This window comes from Pinus tabuliformis, chromosome 1_2, assembly GCF_031772625.1.
Source record: "Pinus tabuliformis cultivar Carrire ecotype Pingquan chromosome 1_2, CPIR1, whole genome shotgun sequence".
NCBI lineage: Eukaryota > Viridiplantae > Streptophyta > Pinopsida > Pinales > Pinaceae > Pinus > Pinus tabuliformis.
The window spans coordinates 315,375,554-315,397,233 of record NC_142298.1 but is presented as its reverse complement, the minus strand read 5'-3'; the positions used below and the strand labels follow the sequence as shown (position 1 = coordinate 315,397,233).

Genomic DNA, 21,680 nt, shown 5'->3' with positions numbered 1-21,680 from the left:
ACAGCACCAGGAAAAAGAAATGAAGCAGGTGCTCTTAATTTAGATGAAGAAATAGAAAGAACAGTCCTAGATAATGAAGATGAAGAGGCAGTTGTTGATCCAAATCACACATCAAACGAAGCACCTCCTCAACAAGTTGAAGGATTTGTTGACATTGGTATTGAGGGTGAACAAGTTGATAGAAACAATGGTGATTCAGATGCTAATGCTATTGATCCTACATTCCTAGAGGCAATTCCAGAGGATCTTAGGGCTGAAGTTTTAGCTTCTCAGCATGTTCAACCTGTTCCAGCTGCACATTATGGACCTCCTGCAGAAGAAATTGATCCTGAGTTTTTGGCAGCTCTTCCTCCAGACATCCAAGCAGAGGTTTTGGCACAACAACATTCTCTAAGAGTTCTCCAAGCTCATGAAGCTGAAGGCCAGGGTGTTGATATGGACAATGCTTCATTTATTGCTACTTTACCTGCTGATCTACGTGAAGAGGTTACTGCCTTTTACCTCATTCTTGGTACCATGCACTGGTTTTTCATAGACTCATACAAATATTCAGGTCTTATTTACATTGTTAATGCAGGTTCTTTTGACTTCCTCAGAAGAAGTTCTTGCTGCCCTGCCATCACCACTGCTTGCTGAAGCACAAATGCTAAGGGACAGAGCAAGGAGTCACTATCAGGATCATAGTCTCTTTGGAGAGGACCATAGGCCTAGAGGCAGAGAAAACGGTATGGTATACAATGGCCGACCAGAAATAGACCCAGGTACTGTTGACAGTGTTGGTCTCTCATTACAGAGCAAGCTCAGTTCCTCACTTATCAATAGTGTAGAGGTGAAGGAAGTTGAAGGGAAGTCTTTGGTAGATACTGTTGCTCTGAAATCACTGCTCCAGCTTTTGAGGTTAGCTCAGGTATGTACTTTTCCTAATCCTCACACTTAAGATTTTAATATGTACCTGTGTTAAGAACTTAAGAGATGGATATGCTGTTTACCTGTTCCATTCAAGCTTATTCTTCCATGATTGTGTCATCATCTGCTCCATGAACTTTGAAATGAGTTGATCAATTATTGCTTCTTTCATAACTACTTGAAGGTTATTTTATTTTACTGAAGTTTGTTTACATTGAATAGGATGCTGGAATAGGTGAAATAAATGATGCTTTTAAGCTTGCAAATGTACCATGAATACCCAAAATTGAAGACTTTTATTTGTATTCTCCCTTCTGAAACAGCTAAAGACTACAGTTGTAGTTTGCAAATGGATGTTCACTGTTCTTTCAATGTTTAGCAAATATGATCTGTGTTTCGGGGACTATGAAGTGCTAACACATAATTATACTAACTTATTATTAATATCATATTAATAATAATTATTTAGTTAACTGTGCTATTTTATGAAGAGATTTGCATATGTGCTAATCTAACAGAACTTACAAAAGAGATATGCACTAATAGCCTATTATTAGATGGATATAACCTCTTCTGCATGAGTTCTGGAACAACATGATGGGTGAAAGGGTCCCCAGATGGGCTAGATAACATCCTAAAATTTTTTAGGGGATGGAAGGAATAGGGACAACAATCTATATATATATATATATATTTCTGTCCCTTCTTCCCTGAATATCCAAATAGAAGGTGAGTCAACCACCAACCACAATAGCAACTGGTAAACCCGACTGATTCAACCAGAGTCCAGACTTGAATCTTTGACCTATGGCCTCCCGATTGGCAATATGCCATAGGTGGATGAGTCAACTGATTGAGCCTGGAATATCTGAATAGAGGGTTGCTCAATTGCTAGTCACAATAGTAGCTAATAACCCTGAGGGGCCCAAACAGATTTGAAGATGTGACCTATGGCCTCCTGATCCGAATTGGATGTGAATAAAAACAATTGGCTATGGTGCAGGCTCTACGATGAACGACACTGGCAAGGTTTGAGGCTATGGATGATGAAGGAGACCAGTTTGTTGGTGTGAAGGTCCCAATGCCATCATGTATAGTGTCCAACACTACATATAATCAAGACATAAGGCAAACTCATAAGATGTGATGCTAGGGAAGAGTATTATTGAAAAAGTAAAATAATTGATGTATTGAAATAAACTCTCATAGACCTTCCCTCCATGTACAAAATGACAAAAGATAAAAATAGAGGAGGATAAATGAGTTTGGTGGGGAAGCTGAAGGGTTGGGGATGTTTGACTTTCCAGCTCCCGCAGCTAAGCCTACCTCCTATATGCTGGATCTTGGAGATGGAGAAGGGGTTCGTTGGCTGAGAAAGAAGAGTAATGCTGCTTGTATTTTGTGAGGAGCAAAGTTGTTGAGATTCCAAATTCGTCCCCAATTTCTTTTCCAAGTTGCTGAGAGCCCAAATTCGTCCTCAAGACATTTTTCCAAGTTGTTGAGAGTCCAAACTCACATCCCCAAACATTTTTCCAAGCCGCTGAGGGTCCAAACTTGTCCCATGTGAAGCCCAGATTTGGGAAAATTAACTAAGTTTAACAAATTCGATGCTCAGAATCCAGACAGTGATATTTAAAGCAGAATTTACCAATTTAATACACAAATACATACCTGACTTCCACGTTTGAAGTCGATCCCGAGCTGTCGTAGCTTCAATTTTTCCCTCGTTACCAAAATGACGAAATCCTCCCTGCCAAACTGGGCACAACCTCAGTGCTCAGTTCTAGAATACTTCACAATTGAAACACTCTGGCCCCGTGCCCAAAACCCCAAGAACAATCAAGACTCAGTGTTCACTCTCTATTTGTGACTCTCTCCACCATTCCTCCTGCATCCATGAAACTAGAAATTTTGAATCCCCCTTCATGCCCCCCCTCGTTCTCTTTTATTTTTCTTCGATGTCCCTTTGTTTAGAGACGGTGGAATTTTATTAAATAGAGTGTTTGGGTATAGTCTTTTAAGTTTTAATTATTCGTTTGGGCATATTCTTTTATCTATCTAATTTATAATTTATCATTATCTTTTTTTGATTTAAATTACTTTACTTATGTGTTAATCAAATCACATTAATTAAAAATTAAAAAATTAGTTTATTTACTTTAGTTAGGTTAAATAATAAATTAATTACATTTAATTCATAATCCATTGCATTATATATATAATATATATAATGGTGGCATACCTATCAAATACCCTACTTGATATATTCATTATATTCTGGTGAGTTAGGAATTTATTTCAATAATAATTTTATTACCTTAAACATTTTTCAATGTTAGCCAATATGTGTACTAGTGCAGTACATGCGATATATGCATATGTAGTTATCATATGCATGCTAATATTTCTATGTTTCCTATTACTCGAGGTGGGTCATTACATCCACAAATGTTTTTCCATGTTGTTAAGAATTCAGGTTCTCCCCCAAATGTTTTTCTTTGTTGTTGTGAGTATAAATTTGCCCTTGGGCGTTTTATAGAGTTGTTGGGTTTCTAAATCAAACTCCAGGTGTGTTTTTGGAGTTGCTAGGTGTAAAATCCACCCTGGGCATTTTCCTTGCTATCAAGTGTTTAAATCCATCCAGTAAACATTGCCTTGCTGCTGGTCAACTTAGACATCAGATTGAGTGTTATCTTGTCATAGGGCGACTCCTTTTATATCTTGGAGCACTGATTCTAATTGTTGGTTGATGTATTTACTTTGTTAGGTTGATTCCTTATAGTTGGGCATCCTTTATTATTTGACAGGGAGTAAGAACTTTCTTATAGGAGTTGTTACAATAGTTGTTTACTATGGGGGCTGTTGCTGAGGAAGCTCCTATCGCAGAATCTGTTGCTACGAAAAGTGTTAGTTTTTGGTAGCCTCGAATGTGCTCTAGCCATGAAAATTGGTGGAGAGGCTAAGACACATGAGTTCTAAAGAACCCGAAACCCATTTGGTGAAATTCCACCTGGATTGTATTTTATTAAAATAATTAATATTTTTAATGGAGTTCCTAAGTCTAAACTTAGAAAAATTAAAATATGAATGGGTATTAATCAAAATATTGATGAGAATGATCTAGAAGGCGGATCAATTCATGTTTTAATCTTAGTTGTTGATTAGAGACTTAATCTCAGCCGTTGAAGTCTTAATGAGAAAAGTATAAGGAGGCTTGGGGTTCATTTAGAAACACACACAGGAGAGAGCGAATTGATCTGGAGTTCGATTATTGGGGCTAGGAAGCCGAGAATTCGAACTAAGTGATCAGTTGTAGCAAAGGGGCAGGGATAGTTCAGGAGCACTGACAGAGAGGCAGAGAGAAGCTACTGGAGGCAGTGCAACAACTAAGAGGACTGACGCTGGGCCAATCTGGGCCCACGCAGGCCTGACGCAGAGCCAAAAGGGCCAACGCAGAAGTAGAAGCTACCCTCCACGTAGAAAGCCGGAACTGTCAGAACAACTGAGAAAGTTGATGCAGTGGGCAGAAGAGATAGAGAAGAGCTGACATTCGGCCTACATAGGGCCAACGCAGAAGTAGCCGGGGTTAGCCAGTTTTGCTGCCGGATCAGCTGAAATTTGCCGGGTGAAGTGAGGTAAAACTCACTCAGTTTTTCCGCCATTGTATTTTCTCTGTCACTAGTTTTCCGGGAGGGCAACCAACATTGTATTCAGAATTATTGCTTAATAATAGAAAACCCTCAGAGCTGTTGCACCGGTTTTTCCGGGGACTATTTTGTCCAAAAATAATTGTCCTATGTATCTTGTTCTTTGCTCAGTTTTCTGTTTCATGTAATCAAATATTAAAGTAGTGTAGGTTGTAGAAGTAATTTGCTTCAGTATTCAGAGAATAACTTGATTAATGTATATTAAAATCAAGTAGGTGAAGTAGATTCAGATTTGCTGCAGTAGGGGTTCTTTGAGGATTTGGAATTTTCACATGGTATCAGAGCCAAGTTGATTTTGAAACAGGAAGAGCAAATCCAACGCTGAGCAGAGAGACCAATAGCTGCATTTGGTAGAAATTCGAATCCCCTTGAAGGGTTGCGCAGTCCTTGCCGGGAAAGCAGAGATTCTAAGGAAATCTCTCTTTGAGAGAGTCAACAGAGGTATGATTTCCAGTTCGTGAGTTTGCAGAGGCAGAGGGAGTGACGCAAAGCCTCAGCGCAGTGCTTGAAGGGCGCAGTTTCTGCTGGGGCAGAAATTCGTCGGAAAAGAGCAAAGACACATAGAAGGGGAATTTTCTCCTCAGAGAACTTTTTGCCAAAAAGTTCGAATTTCTCACTTGCTAGGTAGCTGAGCAGTGCTGAGTAGTGATTGGAGGAGTCAGTTCGACAGTTGGGTGAGATGGCATTGCAAAGGCTCAGAGATCAGGACAGGTTGGAAGGAGCTTCCAACTATGTCATATGGAAGACCATAATCTTAGCTGTTCTGGAGGAGTACGATCTCGAAGCCTACGTCAAGAGTGTTGTGGTTGTTCCTACTAACAATGATCAAAAGAAGAAGTACAAGGCTGAGCAAGGGAAGGCAAAGAGGTTCATACTCGATGGAGTTCGAGATCATGTGGTCTCACACTTGCAGGGCAAGGATACAACCCAAGAGATGTGGGAAGCTTTGTCTTCATTGTATGAAGGCTCTTTTGAACAACGGAAGATGTACATAGAACAAAAGTTGCAGCGGACATTGATGCGGAAGGGAGGAGTTAACTCCTATCTTCAACATCTTCAGGACACCAAAGACCAACTTGCTGCAGTGGGGTCTACTCCTCAGTCTATCGCGATGGTAAGGACGACCCTGAATGGAGTCTCGGATGAATGGCAAGTCTTTGTCCAAAGTATATTGGGTAGGGAAAGACTACTTTCATGGGAGGAGATGTGGGCAACTCTTCAACAGGAAGAATTAAGGAGGGATCTTGTAAAGGTCAACACTCAATGGCAATAGTGGGAGTGGCACGAAGACCAAGGAGGAGCAGAACGCAACTCTAACATCAAAGGGACAGTAGAAGCAGAAGTGGAAGAAGGACATTTCAAAGGTGAAATGTTTCAGATGTGGCGAGATGGGCCACTTTGCATCCCAGTGTCCTTTGAAGCAAAAGGATAAGGATGAGAAACATGATCCTAAGGCTGCTCTAGCAAAGATTGACGAAGATGAGTTTTCCATGAGTGCCCACGCATCTCCAGGAGGGAAATGGGGTGATATTGAGCTGTAGTCGGGAGGACTACATGTGGGCAGGATCCTTGAGGAGTCCACCTCTTGGATCAATTCCTTGCTATGGGAGCCCAAGATTCAGTAGTAGCGAGATGGACTTAGTGTCAGATGATGCAGTGGATTGTTTGGAGGATAGATGCAGTAGCCTGAGACCAGAGACTAATCAGCGTAGAGTAAGGTTGGCAGCAGTGTAGATGGCACAATGTAGAAGTCAGCAACAACGCAGAAGATTCAGAGGGTCAGAGACTAGAGCAGTCAGATTCCAACATTCATGGTATTATGCTGAACATAGTTAAGTTCAGTTAATTTTGGATGTTTTTCAGTTGCTTCTCTCAGCAACTGAGTTGCAGTACGAATGTAGTGTTAGCAGTGGCAGTGGTAGTAGCATAACAGATGCAACATTTGAGAGGGAGCTATAGTATAGATGCAGCAGTGCCAGTGGCAGTGTCATGGGTAGCAGTACAGTTGCAACAAAAACGTAGTGTTGGTGGCAACAATAGTGTGGAAAGGAGGTGCTTCAGAGATAGAGCAGCATACAATTGGACATTGTTGTTGGAGCAATTTCCTCGCTAAGAGGGAGTGTTAGTTTTTGGTAGCCTCAGATGTGCTATAGCCATGAAAATTGGTGGAGAGGCTAAGGCACATGGGTTCTAAAGAACCTAGAACCGTTTGGTAAAATTCCACCCGGATTGTATTTTATTAAAATAATTAATATTTTTAATGGGGTCCCTAAGTCTAAACTTAGGAAAATTAAAATATTAATGATATTAATCAAAATATGGGTGAGAATGATCTAGAAGGTGGATCAAGTCATGTTTTAATATTAGCCATTGATTAGAGACTTAATCTTGGCCGTTGAAGTCTCAACGAGAAAAGTATAAGAAGGAGGCTTGGGGTTCATTTAGAAATACACACAGGAGAGAACAAATTGATCTGGAGTTCGATTTCTGGGGCTAGGAAGTTGAGAATTCGAATTGAGTGATCAGTTGCAATAGAGGGGCAGGGATAGTTCAGGAGTACTGACAGAGAGGCAGAGAGAAGCTACTGGAGGCAGTGCAACAGCTAAGAGGACTGACGCTGGGCCAATCTGGGCCCACGCAGGCTTGACGCAGAGCCAGAAGGGCCAATGCAGAAGCAGAAGCTGCCCTCCACGCAGAAAGCCGGAACTGCCGAAACAACCGAGAAAGCTGATGCAGTGGGTAGAAGAGACAACGCAGAGCTGACACAAAGCCTGTAGGGCTGGCGCAATGGGCAGAAGAGACAACACATAGCTACGTAGAGCCTGTAGGGCTGACGCAGGGCCTACACAGGGCCAATGTAGAAGTAGCCGGGTTAGCCAGTTTTGCTGCCGGATCAGCCGAAATCTGCCGGGTGAAGTGAGGTAAAACTCACTCAGTTTTTCCACCATTGTATTTTCTCTGTCACTGGTTTGCTGGGAGGGCAACCAACATTGTATTCAGAATTACTGCTTAATAATAGAAAACCCTCAGAGTTGCTGCACCGGTTTTCCCGCATTGGGTTTTTTCGGGGACTATTTTGTCCAAAAATAACTGTCTTATGTATCTTGTTCTTTGCTCAGTTTTCTATTTCATGTAATCAAATATTAAAGTAGTGTAGGTTGTAGAAGTAATTTGCTTCAATATTTAGAGAATAACTTGATGAATGTATATTAAAATCAAGTAGGTGAAGTAGATTCAGATTTGCTACAGTAGGGGTTCCTTGAGGATTATGAATTTTCACAAAAATTACTGCCATAGAAGCTATTGATACGAAAGTTTCCGTTCTAGAAGCTATTGCTACAGAAGCTTCTGCATAGAAGTTGTTTGCTACAGAAGATGGCGAATGGGTGGTGAATTCAAAGTTATACAAATATCAATTGAGATAAATTCGTGTTGGTGAGATGGACGGGCCAAAGGCCTTCCACTACACGTCCTCTTTATTGTGTTGGAGAGGTGTCAAGCCATCTAACATTGCTCCTTCCTATACGTTATAAACCCAACTATGGACTTCCATCTTATTAGCTACCCTTGTACCCCAGCATGTGACCCAGGGCTGCCCCTTCTCATCCCCTACTTCATTCACCTATCTGTCACATGCCACCTCCTTTTGAGGGATGTACCTTGAAAATATTATCCCCTTTAAAAGTAGAAACCACCTAATAGGATACTTGGTTAACCCCATTTGGAGTCTAGGAGACATTGGCACATCTTGAAGCCCATTATGGAAGGGCGGGCCATTATGAAGTCCCCACCTGTGGTCCATGGTTGGTAAGTTCATTTACTTGATTTCCCTAATGACTTGTTGTATTGGAAGGCTAGGGGACACATTGGATCTTATGCAGGATTGCAGATGGTTTCCATCTTGGGTTTGGTCTCCCTATACAGGGTCCTAATCCTCTAGAGGGATACATTGGCACATGTAGGGTGTGTGTTGAGAGCCATGGGCCTCCATAGCAGTAGACAACACTCCATGGATCCCTGAGGATGATCAGAGATGCTCGAGATACTCCCATTGGACGAGGATGATGCACCTGGTTCACCTTTGCCCAGCCGGCCCCACAGATGTACCATACACTTGGAAATTGACCCAAGACTCGTAGGATGATGTGGCATCTCCTACACCATCATCAGAGCCCTTGCAGACGATCTACATGCATCCTCAACTCATTTGGATACCCATGAGGTTATTATTGTGTCCCCATACCCATTGGGAGCACCACAGGTTTATTGTTTGGAGAACAAGGGGCCAACCCCTTGTCCATCACTTTTGAGGGTCCTACTCTTCATTATGGCACCCATGGACCCCGTTAGGCCTCTTAAAGGACCCTACGACATGTAGAGATTATTATTTGAGCTCTTGAGAGGTTTATTCTTTCATTTGTGAGCTAGTTTGGTGGGCTTGTCACCAAAAGTTCGATTATTATAACATTATTTTATTTTTGGGGCTTATGTAGGCCAAGGAGGCTAATTCGAACTCCTCATTAGTGTATAAATACAAGTGAGATGAGTTAATTTGCTCATCATCACTTTGGATTGGATCTCTTCTCTCTCTTGAGAATTTCACACTTTTTCTTGGAGGATGAATTGGAGCTTTATGGATGAATTTTGATGTGTGGATTTGGTTTATCTTGTCTTGGAGCTTCTCTATTGTCAAATTGTGGATGGTTGGATATACTCTATTACATGTAAGTACATGCTTTTAATGCTATTCTTGTTTTACTTTGTCATATACATTGTACTAGGATTTTCGCTATTTTTAGGGCTAATTGTTGCATGCATTTACTGCTTAAATTGTGGAATTTTGTCTCTATATAACATCTCTCAATGTATGGGCCATGTAATTTGAATGAAATCTCCTAGGGGTAATTCTATCAATGAATTCATCTTGATAAGCCATCACCTTTTGCACATCGAAGTATAAAAGCTACGAGATTGCTTCTCTTTGACCTAGAAGGCTAGCGAAGTGGTCTTGAGGCCTCCTTGACCAAGAACCAAAGGTCCTCATTCATATTTACCATAGCAATTCTCCCAAGACTAAGGCACTGATCTACCAAGAGGTGATCACCTAAAATAAACTCTTTTTCACCTTTTCCTAGGTCTAGCCAAGTTGGGTTATCTTGAGCATCATTTTCCCGATAAGATAGCCCTCCAAAAATTTCGATCTCCTAGCCCCTCCTGCGCTAGTGTCTCCTCAAATCCTCCTCCAATTTTGAAGCCATTCTGATGGTGGAGTGGTGAGAAAAGCCAAGCCCTAGCTTCGAGATCAAACTTTGTCCTAGTATCCCCAAGGCTAGTACCTCATAGGATCAATTCAACACCTTTGAGTGAATATTCTTTCTTTGATCCTTTCCCCCACCTTGTCTAGGTTAAGAACATCATTGGTTGCTAAACTCTTACCTCCTAACCTAGGCTGGGTCCACTTGGTCCCGTGTGGTCTCGTTCCTTTGAAAAGACAATTCTTCAAGAACCATTCAGGATATCAATCTCAATAGGCATTTTAGGGATTGGGAAACTCTTTCACGAATCATATTCCCTAAACCTAACCCTCAAATCCTCTCAGTCCTTTCCTAGAAGACCTTGTACCTTGCTTAGAAAGCAAGCAAGCTCTATCCTTCAACCTCTTCTGGAAAGAGATCATTTGGGTCACTCTGCATCCACTCATCCTTCATTGGTGACTCCATAATATACCGGGTAGGGAGCCTTAGATGACAGTGGGCTAACTTGCTAAGTCTCCATTTGTTTCCCTTGGTCTAGCATTTTCCTATAGGTCCCCTGCTAGTTTGAGCGGTAATGGTTCCTAGACCCAGAAACCTTCAAAATGGAGGCTTTCTGGCCCCCATGCCCAAAATTCCAAGAACGATAACTCAAATCTCCCAATTGTGGTTCTCTAAGAATTCCTGCCTTTGTCTTTGCTTCCCTTTGGATTGATACCCCCTCTAGACCCCCTTTCCTTTCTTATAACCCCAAAATTTCACCGCCCTCCAATTATAATAAGGTTTCCTTCCTTTAGTCGGTTATCTAGCATCTCAAAAAGTTTTCTAGAGGCGGTCACCTTTAAATGATGTCATATGGAACAATTGTGAGTTTTATGAGGCAATGAAGTCTTAGGAGTTTCATATATATATTTGAATTTAACAGTTCTACTTCAATTCCCCTTTATTGACTTATATTTTGATTAAAGTTTGTTACTTTATATATTGTAAGTTTATTTTATATATATACTTTCTAAAACAATTAATAATTAATTAATTAATCTTCTTCTTTTAGTTAATATATATAATTTCTCCCAGTTAATATAGTAAATAATATATATAATATAATTCTCTTTTATTTGCATAAGCCAATGCTTTTACTTTCCTTTGAACAATATACTAGTTATATTATGATAGTGGTATGTATAACTTTTACCTCACAATACATTCATTATATTCTGGTGAGTTAGGTATTTACTCAGTACTTCAATAATTAACTCATTACCCTATACTTGGACTTTTCATAATTGATTAGTGCATATACTAGTGCAGTACATGCGATACATGCATATGTAGCTATCATATGCATGCTAATATTTCTATGTTCCCTATAACTTGAGGTGGGTCATTACACATGCTGAAGTACAAATCAGATTGAATTTGATCTTACTACAGCAGATTTGTACCAGCTACAAATTGCCCCTGTTAGATTCTCTTTACTTAGTCAATTCACCCAAATAAATCTGCCTACTATTATATCAAATTGGCATGATAAATTGGAACTGCCAACTACTCAAATCATCATGAAAAATATGCTGTAAATCAGACTCAACCCTTCACCTACCCTTCAGCAGTCCATGGTAAGCAAGATGCTTTAGCAAATTAGCACAGAGCAAGTTCTTCTTCTTGCCACACACTAATGGTGCACCAGGTCACATTTCAGCAAGGGTTCACCAAGCAGTATTCTGTCAGGACATTCCAACGAACACATAACTCCTTCCAACCATGTTGTCCTTCATCGGAAAGTGGTACCATTTACAGAAATTGGGGATGATTTCCTCTCAGTAAGGAGGAATTGATGAAACTGAGTCCTTAAGTACCTAGTGGACTTGGTTAGACTTTGTATTATGATTGTAGTTTACACAATTTTCTTTATTTTCCAATCTATTGTACATAATTATTAGGGGGCTTGGTCACACTTGATCACTGACCTAACCTTAGGAGACTTGCTCAAACTTAAATCACTCTTCAACAATTTTTTACATCTACAAATAACTATAGAATGAAAAGTATATCATGTGTGGAATTGGATACATCACAGTACTCTCCTTTTCACTTGCATGCTTGCTCTCCCTTTTTGGTTTTCTATCCTTGTATGTCAGTGTTCACATTGTTGTTGTAGCCCATATCAAAGCAACACCTAACTACATGGAATTTTGCAATATAGTAGATATGGCTCACAACTCACGGAGATTACCCTTGGGCTAAGATGCCACGACTGAGGAGTATCTATTCTTCCAAATTTACCCAGGACTTTGTGGTTAGTACATAGGTGAGGAATTAATATTGCGGATGTTCATGGGTTTCTCAGACGCAGATACAACTGGGCTGACAGCTGTGAGTTTTCTTTACACAGATGAATGAAAGGCAGATTTAGCACGGGCAGAAATCCAGCAGTGTCAGACAGAATTACAGGGTAGAAAAAAGAAGAATAAATGGGAAAAATAATGGATTAGCAATGGTTCTATGGTATTTGGTGGGAGTAGAAACAAAACTAGGAGGGAATTCTCAATTAAAAAGGGGGTGACAACAAACAAATAAAAATTGAAGTGGCTAACGGAACAGGGGCACAACAGGGAGGTTGAATGAATAGACAAAAAATCATGGATGGAATAGATTATTGTTTTTAGTTTTATTAATTACTGTTCAAAGATGGATCTGAGTGCAGATAATAGTTGCTCGAACTTGAAAATAAGGAAAACTGTAGGCATATGGATGAAAGGCAAAAGAGCATGCTAATCATTTTTTTTTTTCTGTTTATATTTGTTCTTTGTCTCTGATTTAGAAAGATGAAATAATGGAGTTGGATGGAAGAAGCAAAAAAAATGAAGTAGATTTACACAATGGAAGAATGAGTGACGGACAAAGCAAAAATAGACAAAGAATACATAATCAATGACTAACTTCTCAGATGCCATTTGTGGCAAAACTGTTTGAAGGATACATATCCATTAAAATCATAATTGGTGAAAGATAGATATTACAATAATCTGTTTTGTCTATATTAATTCTTACAAAACTGGATTTTCTTTATATAAGGGTTCTAAGGGCTTCAGGTTGTTGTGCTTTTGCTTGAGAGAGAGGCTATGTGTAAATTCAAATTTGGATTGAGTTTGGTTTTTAGCTTGATTTTTAGTTTGCAGTTGACTGAAGTACAAGACTATCATATTCCTCGGTTGGACTTGTGTGAAATTTCCTTAATTGCAGTAACTAGAATTTAATCTTCTATCTACTGGAGATTATTTGTCTTCAAAAATTTATTTACGGCAAAAAACAATTAATTCATTACTACAATCTTCACAAAATACAGGAACTGAGAAATGCTGCACACACAAAATAATTGACACTGGTATTTTTTGACAAATTATTCTGGAAAAACCCCAATGTGGGGAAAACCAATTTTGCAGATGAGGGTTTATATTATTAATAAATATTCAGAAAAACTGAGAAATACAATCAGCTTGCCTCTCACTGGCAAAGCTCTAACTATATCTCTACTGGAAAAATCAATCTGGAAACCCAAGTTTCCTTTTGCAAAATTAACTCAGCCTCAGTGCAATTTGCGCTCCCTGTCTGCTATACCCACTGGCTGCACTACAAATGCGTACTACTCTATCTGGAACTCGCATTGCCTCTAAAAATCAGCTCTGGCAACAATCTTTGCCTCCTGCAAATTTACTGAGCAACTCGCACCTCCTCCGACACTTGTCTCTGGCAACTGGAAATTGAATTGCTGCCCAGCTCTGCGCACTGGCTAATTTGCACTAACTGGTACGACCTCTCTACAGAATAATTCGGCCTCCCTTCCTCTCCTGGAATGCTGGAATCTCTGTGGTGAATTTCTTCGGAAATTCTCTTCCCAATCTCTCTACTGAAACCCCGCTGCTGGTGTCTCCCTCTACGCCCTTGCTATCATTGCAATTCACTATCTCTGAGTGATCTCCAAAGCCCCATCGACTTGCTCTTATAATCTCTCGTTGAGCAACCAACGGCCATGATCTAATCTCAATCGATGGCTAAGATCATCTTGACCCCATCAAGTGACTTTTCCGGAAGTCTCTAGAGAAAAATCAATTTACCTCAATTAATCTGATTTAATTAACCAGTTTTCCTAAGTTAGACTTAGGAAAATATTTAATAATTGGCTAATTAATCTAATTAAGACATTTCTTGTGAAACCTTTTCTGGGTATTGGAGAAAATGTGTTCCTTAGCCTCATAGACACCATAGAGACTAGAACATCTGTCTGCTGCTACCAAAAACTAATCTGTACTGCCAAAAATAACTACTTTGATTGCAGATATATTTTATGAAATTTCAAAACTCTCTCATATTTTGTCTTTGCATATATATGCTTTATCTTGTAATTTTCTCCCTTTCAAAAAAAAAATTGTCTTAATTTCATTTTTTTCCTGTGTCCAGCCATTAGATAAAGAATTTTTACAGAAGGTCCTCCTAAATCTTTGTGGACACAGTGCTACACAAACATGTCTAATTCAACTTTTGCTAGATATGGTGAGGCCAGAAACTGTGGTATTAAGAGAATATTCAGATGAGGCTACATCTCAGAGGCTCTATGGTTGTCAATGGAACGTAGTTTATACTCGGTCACGATTATCAAATGGTTGGCATGATCTCCTTAAAACTATTTTCAAACTTAATCTTTGAGGTGCTTAAAGTTCATTTCTAAAATTGTCTTCAAGGGTCCATGCTAATTTTGTGCCCGCAGGATTTCCACCTCTTGTTTCTCGTCAAGTACTGGAAATTTTGACATACTTGGCAACAAATCGTTTATCTGTTGCAAATCTTCTAGTTTATATGGAACCATGTTCAACACTGGAGTCATCATGTAGGACAATTTTAGAGTTGAAGAAAGCTAAAGGGAAAGAAAAGTTACTTGAAAAAAAGAGCTTCTCATGGTCTTTGGATGGCTCCCAGAAAGGAGAAATATCTCTGGTTGTGCTTCTAAAACTTCTTAATGAGCCACTTGTCTTACGAAGCAGTAGTCACTTGGAGCAGGTATTGCTCTACTTTTCATTAGATTTAGCTTGTCCTCCTTGTGATTCAACTGTTTTTATGCAGTTGCTGAACATGGTATTGTATTTAATATTCATTAAAAACTTGGCTGTACCCATAACTAAACTACAGTTTTCCAAATGTGTTGGTTGATGCCATCATTTACTTTATGCCATACAGGTTATGGATCTTCTCAATGTGGTTCTCAAGAATGTTGAACTCAAGGCTGAATCACAATCTTCATATGGAGAGGATGTTTTGAATATGGGGAAAGAAACTCAAGCTATGCCTGAAATGGTGTCTAATGTGGCTTTAAATACTGAAAGGGATGAATGTTCTACAACCAGACCTGAAACTGAGATGCACAAGAGTGATGAGGAAACTAAAACAAATGGTGTTTCTGAGGCCTCTATTTCCGGTGTCAACAAGGCTACACATCCACATGACATTTTTTCACATCTTTCTGAGCCAGAGTTACAAAACATATGTAAACTTCTAGCAAAAGAGGGGTGAGTATCGGTCACAATTTTACTGTTTGGATGTTCAATATTAATGAATAATTCTAATTGGATGATATGTGTTCTATTTGGGATGAAGCTTGCTACTTATAGTATGCAGACATTTATTATTTATTTTCCTTTTTGTTAAATTGCCTTCTAGAATCTAATACAATGAATTTACGCAGATTGTCAGATAAGGTGTATTCACTTGCAGCAGAAATTCTGAAGAAGCTGGCCAGTATGACATCTCTTCATAGTAAACACTTGATTTCTGAACTAGTAAAATTGGCTGGCGGTTTAAGTGATGCTGCTATGTGTGAACTAATGACTCTAGCAAACACTGAGATGTTGGGATTAAGTTCACACTCCATGGCTGGAGAAGCGATTTTGAGAATACTAAAAGCATTGACTACATTGGTTTCAGGTATTAGTGATGGATTAGATAGCCATAAAACTCAAAGGTATGATAGGGAACAAGAAGGAACTGTTATTTTTAGAGAACTAAATAAATCTCTTGAACCATTATGGCAAGCATTAAGTGTCTGTATAGGCAAGACAGAAACAAAGTTGGGGAATATTTCGACCCCTTTTGTGACTACATCAAACAGAAATTCTGCACTAGACATTATTGAAGCTACAGCTGCCATGTCACCTCCTCTTCCTCCAGGTTCTCAAAGGTTGTTGCCATTTATTGAGGCATTCTTTATCTTGTGTGAAAAAATACATTTAGGAAGTAGCATTATGCACATGGACAATTGTGATGTGACTGCTAGGGAGATTAAAGAGGCTGCAGCATGCACATCATTTTCATGTGTAAAATCAGCTGCTTCCCCACAGAAAAAGGAAGAGGGAAGTGCAATATTTGTCAGGTTTGCTGAGAAGCATCGAAGATTTCTTAATGCTTTAATACGACAAAATCCAGGATTATTAGAGAAGTCTCTTTCTCTTATGTTAAGGGCATCAAGATTAATTGATTTTGACAACAAAAAAGGCTATTTTCGTTCAAGGATCAGAGAGCAACATATGCATGTTCCCTCTGCACCACTGCGTATTTGTGTTCGTCGAGCTTATTTGCTGGAAGATTCATATAATCAGTTACGGATGCGTTCAAATCAAGATCTTAATGGGCACCTATCAGTGCATTTTCAAGGAGAAGAGGGCATTGATGCTGGTGGGTTAACAAGAGAATGGTACCAATTACTCTCTAGGGTGATTTTTGACAAAGGTGCTCTATTGTTCACCACTGTTGGGAATGAATCTACATTTCAGCCCAATCCAAATTCGGTTATTCAAACAGAACATCTATCCTACTTCAAATTTGTAGGATGTGTGGTAATGCTTCTCTTAAACTTTAGTGGATCATTAATCTGAAAGGGGTTTTTAAGTTTCATCTTTTTGTATGATATATTTCTGAAGTCTTTTGCTGATTATGTTCTTTACAGGTTGCAAAAGCATTATTAGATGGCCAACTCCTAGATGTCTATTTTACTCGATCATTTTACAAGCACATACTTGGTGTGAAAGTTACATATCATGACATTGAGGCTATTGATCTTGGTTATTATAAGAATCTGAAATGGATGTTGGAGGTATGTAGCAGTTTTTGGTGTTGTTATTTCTTTCTAATAGGCTTCTCCTTGCTTCTCTTTTAACTGGAGTTACCATGTGTCTTCTGCTCTATGAACAATCCTCAGATTAACATAACATTTTAACTTTCTCTTTTTATTTATGTGATACAAGTCACTGATGAATTAGTTAATGTATTCCTCATTTTAACGTCGAAGTTCTCTTTCTGCTGATAGAATGATATTAGTGACATCCTTGATTTGACATTCAGTATAGATGCAGATGAAGAGAAACACATTCTATATGAGAAAACAGAGGTATTATTTGTTCTCTGCTTGGTACACTAATCTACGAATGCCATTTTTTGAAACTTTTTATTCTGATAATTTATTCCACACAAAACTTTTCCTTTTTGTATCCTTGAAATTTTCACAGGTAACAGACTGTGAACTTATACCTGGAGGAAGAAATGTAAGAGTTACAGAAGAAAATAAACATGAATATGTGGATCTTGTAGCTGAACATCGATTAACAACTGCCATTCGCCCTCAAATCAATGCATTTATGGAAAGTTTCAATGGATTAGTACCAAGGGAACTTATTTCGATCTTCAATGACAAAGAGCTTGAGCTTCTGATCAGTGGACTTCCTGAAATTGACTGTAAGTAGTTCTCCGTTGAATATATTTTTCCTCCTTTTTGGTTAATCTTGTAAGATAACCTCTGATTCTTGCAACATATTTGATCTTGCAGTTGAGGATCTCAAAGCCAATACAGAGTACAATGGGTACACTTCTGCATCTCCAGTTGTCCAATGGTTTTGGGAAGTTGTTCAGAGTTTTAGTAAGGAGGACATGGCACGTTTACTGCAGTTTATCACTGGGACATCTAAAGTATTCCTTTTTCCTTTGAGGAACATCAGCCATAATTTAAATCTTATTAAAAATAAAACTTATAAACTGTCTTGTATCCTCCCATTTGGGAATTTGTATTTATGCTTAGTTTGCCATCTCTACAATGATAATGCAGCCTAAAAATTGTTATTTAATCAACACTTTAAAACTGGCAGGTCCCATTGGAAGGATTTAAGGCTCTTCAAGGCATATCTGGAACTCAGAGGTTTCAGATTCACAAAGCATATGGATCCCGGGAAAGACTGCCTTCAGCACATACTTGGTGAGTGATTTGTTAGTACGAAAATCAGATGGCTCTTTAAGATCATGTCTAATCACCTTCCAAAGATCTTATGCTTTGCGATATTGTGCTTTTGGTGTGCAGTTTCAACCAGTTAGATCTGCCTGATTACTCCTCTAAAGAACAACTTCAGGAGCGATTACTTTTGGCAATTCATGAAGCTAATGAAGGCTTTGGCTTTGGTTGAGCCTGTCTTATATTGACGAATTGAATGGCTCCAGAACTAGTTGACTAGTATGTGAGTCTGTTGTAGTTTATACAGGTGTGACTAACTGCATGATATATTGTATAATGCGTTTTATATGCGAAGAAGCAACTTGTCTAAATTTTCTAAACTAATTTATGTAAACACATCATGCTTTGGGACTGCAACTGTTAATTTGTTGCAATATGTCTCTAAGCAGAGGTAGAAGGTCCTGTATTTTATTATTTATGCCTCCAATTTGGCATCATTGTGCAATTCATTCTTTTGAAATGTGGGAAATACAGTATGGAAAGTTTAGCAGATGGAGCCACGAATCGATTATTACATAAATGCTAACACATATATGATATTGCAACTCAAACTTCTGAATTAAGGAGAACAGGCACTTCTACTTGTTACTGCAGGCCTTTGGGAAGCTTTATAACAAATACGGATGGTACTATGCGTACAGATCGGAAGAGGCTTCCAAATCATGACCTAAAATTATCTAAAGGCTTCTGATTACCCATTACCCATTTTCAAATACTGCAGAATGATAATGTATACGGGAATTTGGCAGACATTTTAAAATCCAAATATTAGATGGATTTCTAGTCATTAGAAAATTAGAAATATTAGTGGCTTTCCACAGTGAAAAACAAAACTTTTATTTAATTGGCAGACATTTTTAAATCCAAATATTAGATGGATTTCTTGTCATTAGACAATTGGAAATATTAGTGGCTTTGCATTGTGAAAAACAAAAGTAGAGTATGGAGTGAAAAACAAAAGTAGAGTATGGAGGAGAGAGGAGGAGAGAGGGGAAAGAGGTTAAATTTTGATTATGATTAATTTTTTTATTATAGATAATATATTAATGTAAAATTAATAATTTATTTAAAAAAATGTTGTAGGGCAATTTAGTGTTGATCATTCAAATATGTTTTAGAAAAAACTGTATAAAACATTATAATTTGTATTCATCAATGTTAAATTAATAGTGATTAATAGGCAAATCCAACCATATAATGTTGATTTGACATAAATTAATAAATTGAGATGTCTACACATTTACAATTTTACTCATATTATTTTGAGTAACTCAAATTATATTCAATTAATATAACAAAAAAATAATAATATATAAATAATAAAATTTAATAAATTAATTAGAACACTAACATAAAAATATTATGAAATTTAAATATAAATATAATGTAAAAAATAAATACATTAAAACATATAACAAACCCTTAATCTCTTTTTATATATATATATATATATATTTTAATAATAAAGTTAATTTTTATTAAATTTTTAATTAATTTAAATAAAATATTTTATAATAAATAATTAACATTTTTCTTATAAAAAATATTTAAATTAAAGAAAATTAATTTAAAGAGATTTAAATATATTACTACAAAATAATAAAATAACATTGCATTTGTATTATTCTTAATTTATTTATGTAACATCAACATATTTTTAGTATAATTTTTGTTTTGTTTTTTTATTTTTTTATATATAACAAAGTATCATATTTCTATGAAAAATCTTAAAAACAACAGGGGACTATATAATATAATATAATATTAAGCAAAGTCTTTAGGTAGAAATCACATAAGAGAAATTTTGGCGGATGTCTTTTGAACCAACAAGTGTGGTGTGAGTGTGGTTTGATAGACCACACTTCTTGGTTGCCTTTTGAACCAACAAGTGTGGTGTGAGTGTGGTCTGATAAACCACACTTGTTGGTTCAAAATGCGTTAGCCAAAATTTCTCTTATGTGATTTCTAAATTCATTATGGATCACAGAAGTTTGAATACAGAAAATAATATAATATTGCTTATAAATTGTACTAAATTGTCACAGCCACTGTTAATTGTCGCAACCACTTTATTTGGGTTATAGAAAGACTTTTCAATTTTTTTCATGTATCATTTCTAAAGAAATTTTTAAAAATTTCTATTAAGATAAGAAGAGTAGCTACTTAGTTTGATTCAATATGATAAAAACATGAAATGTGTATTTGGTCCATTTAATCATATAATAAATCTAGACAAACATAGAGACTATATAGTAAATCTAGACAAACATGGAAGTGTAGACAAACATGGAAGTGGAGTGATGAACTAGTGCTCATAGATGACTGTCAAATTGGTGTGCTACAAGAGCTCAAAAAATCATCGAAGAAAGATCTATTTCTATTTCTAGATTACGGATGGCTCATAGACTCCGTCATAGAGCACAAGAGTCATGCCCATATAATGGTAGAAGTAGTAAGGTATTTTATTAACATAGAGTTCAAAAAAAAATTACAGAAGGCACAAGAAAACAATAGTGAGTAGTGGTAGAGTACAATAGGAAACAATGGTGAGAAGTGGTAGAGTAAAAGAGAACGAAAGTGAATAATACAATTTTTTTTGTATGTGTCATCTTTTCATTCGTTGTGGACGAAGAGTTCTCTCCCTTGAAACCGTACCAAATAAAATAAATAAACCATTCAAGAGTCCTTGCCGCCATTGAATTTATAAACGAAACTTACGACCAACTCATTTACTTCAACAGTGTAGATGTAGAGCGAAATATTGAGAAATTATATTGAAGCACGGTGTGTGTATATATATATATATCCCTATATATATCCCCCTGAAACACGACCTAACAACACGGTGATACGAAGTAGACAACATGCATATATATATAAGGTTTAAATGCAGTTATTGTTCATTATTGTTCGTCATGATTTTCTTTGGTTTCTTATAAAATGAAATCATGATTTTAATCTATGGGTTTGAGGTTCAATAACTTGTGATTTTGTCAATCACCGTTTCTAAATAACATATAAATTTTATAATTTATAATTATATTTCTATTAAATATTCTATTTTTAGTTTTCTTTTCCAAAATTTTTGGTTCCGTAAATTAAAAAAAAAACCTTTTTATAGATCGATCAAGAATACTTGTTAGAGTTGAATCTTTGAAGGGACATACGACCAATGCATTTACTTCCATAGTGTAGAATAAAGAAGAAAGAAATTATTTTAACGTCCACGAGGCTAAAGATAGCCTATGGGATAGATTGCTTCTTCATCTGCTAAAGATAGCCTATGGGACAGATTGCTTCTTTATCTGCTTTATGTATTCGGCCCTTTTTCTGTGAAGCTTCACAATAAATGCTCCCAACTTCCCGATATCTGCATAACTTTCCCTGTTGTCTTTGAAGGCCTCCCATTCTAAAATGAAATGTTTTTCTGTTTCCATTTTTCCAGAAGAACAAAAAATGCATACCCTTTCCTCCCACACTTCCTTT

The 21,680-nt window shown here is 37.5% G+C and overlaps 1 protein-coding gene across 1 annotated transcript in view; it reads left to right on the top strand.

The window, feature by feature from the left end:
* The window catches only part of LOC149205630 (E3 ubiquitin-protein ligase UPL1-like), an 82,631-nt gene extending 63,804 nt beyond the window's left edge, over nucleotides 1-18,827 (top strand). The window contains 12 exon segments of the mRNA XM_089397455.1: nucleotides 11-486; nucleotides 578-907; nucleotides 14,327-14,543; nucleotides 14,634-14,923; nucleotides 15,101-15,429; nucleotides 15,606-16,752; nucleotides 16,863-17,009; nucleotides 17,223-17,303; nucleotides 17,422-17,647; nucleotides 17,739-17,878; nucleotides 18,055-18,161; nucleotides 18,264-18,827. Coding sequence (XP_089253581.1) covers nucleotides 11-486; nucleotides 578-907; nucleotides 14,327-14,543; nucleotides 14,634-14,923; nucleotides 15,101-15,429; nucleotides 15,606-16,752; nucleotides 16,863-17,009; nucleotides 17,223-17,303; nucleotides 17,422-17,647; nucleotides 17,739-17,878; nucleotides 18,055-18,161; nucleotides 18,264-18,366 — 3,593 coding nt within the window. The 3' untranslated portion in view covers nucleotides 18,367-18,827.
* The last annotated feature ends 2,853 nt before the right edge of the window (nucleotides 18,828-21,680 follow it).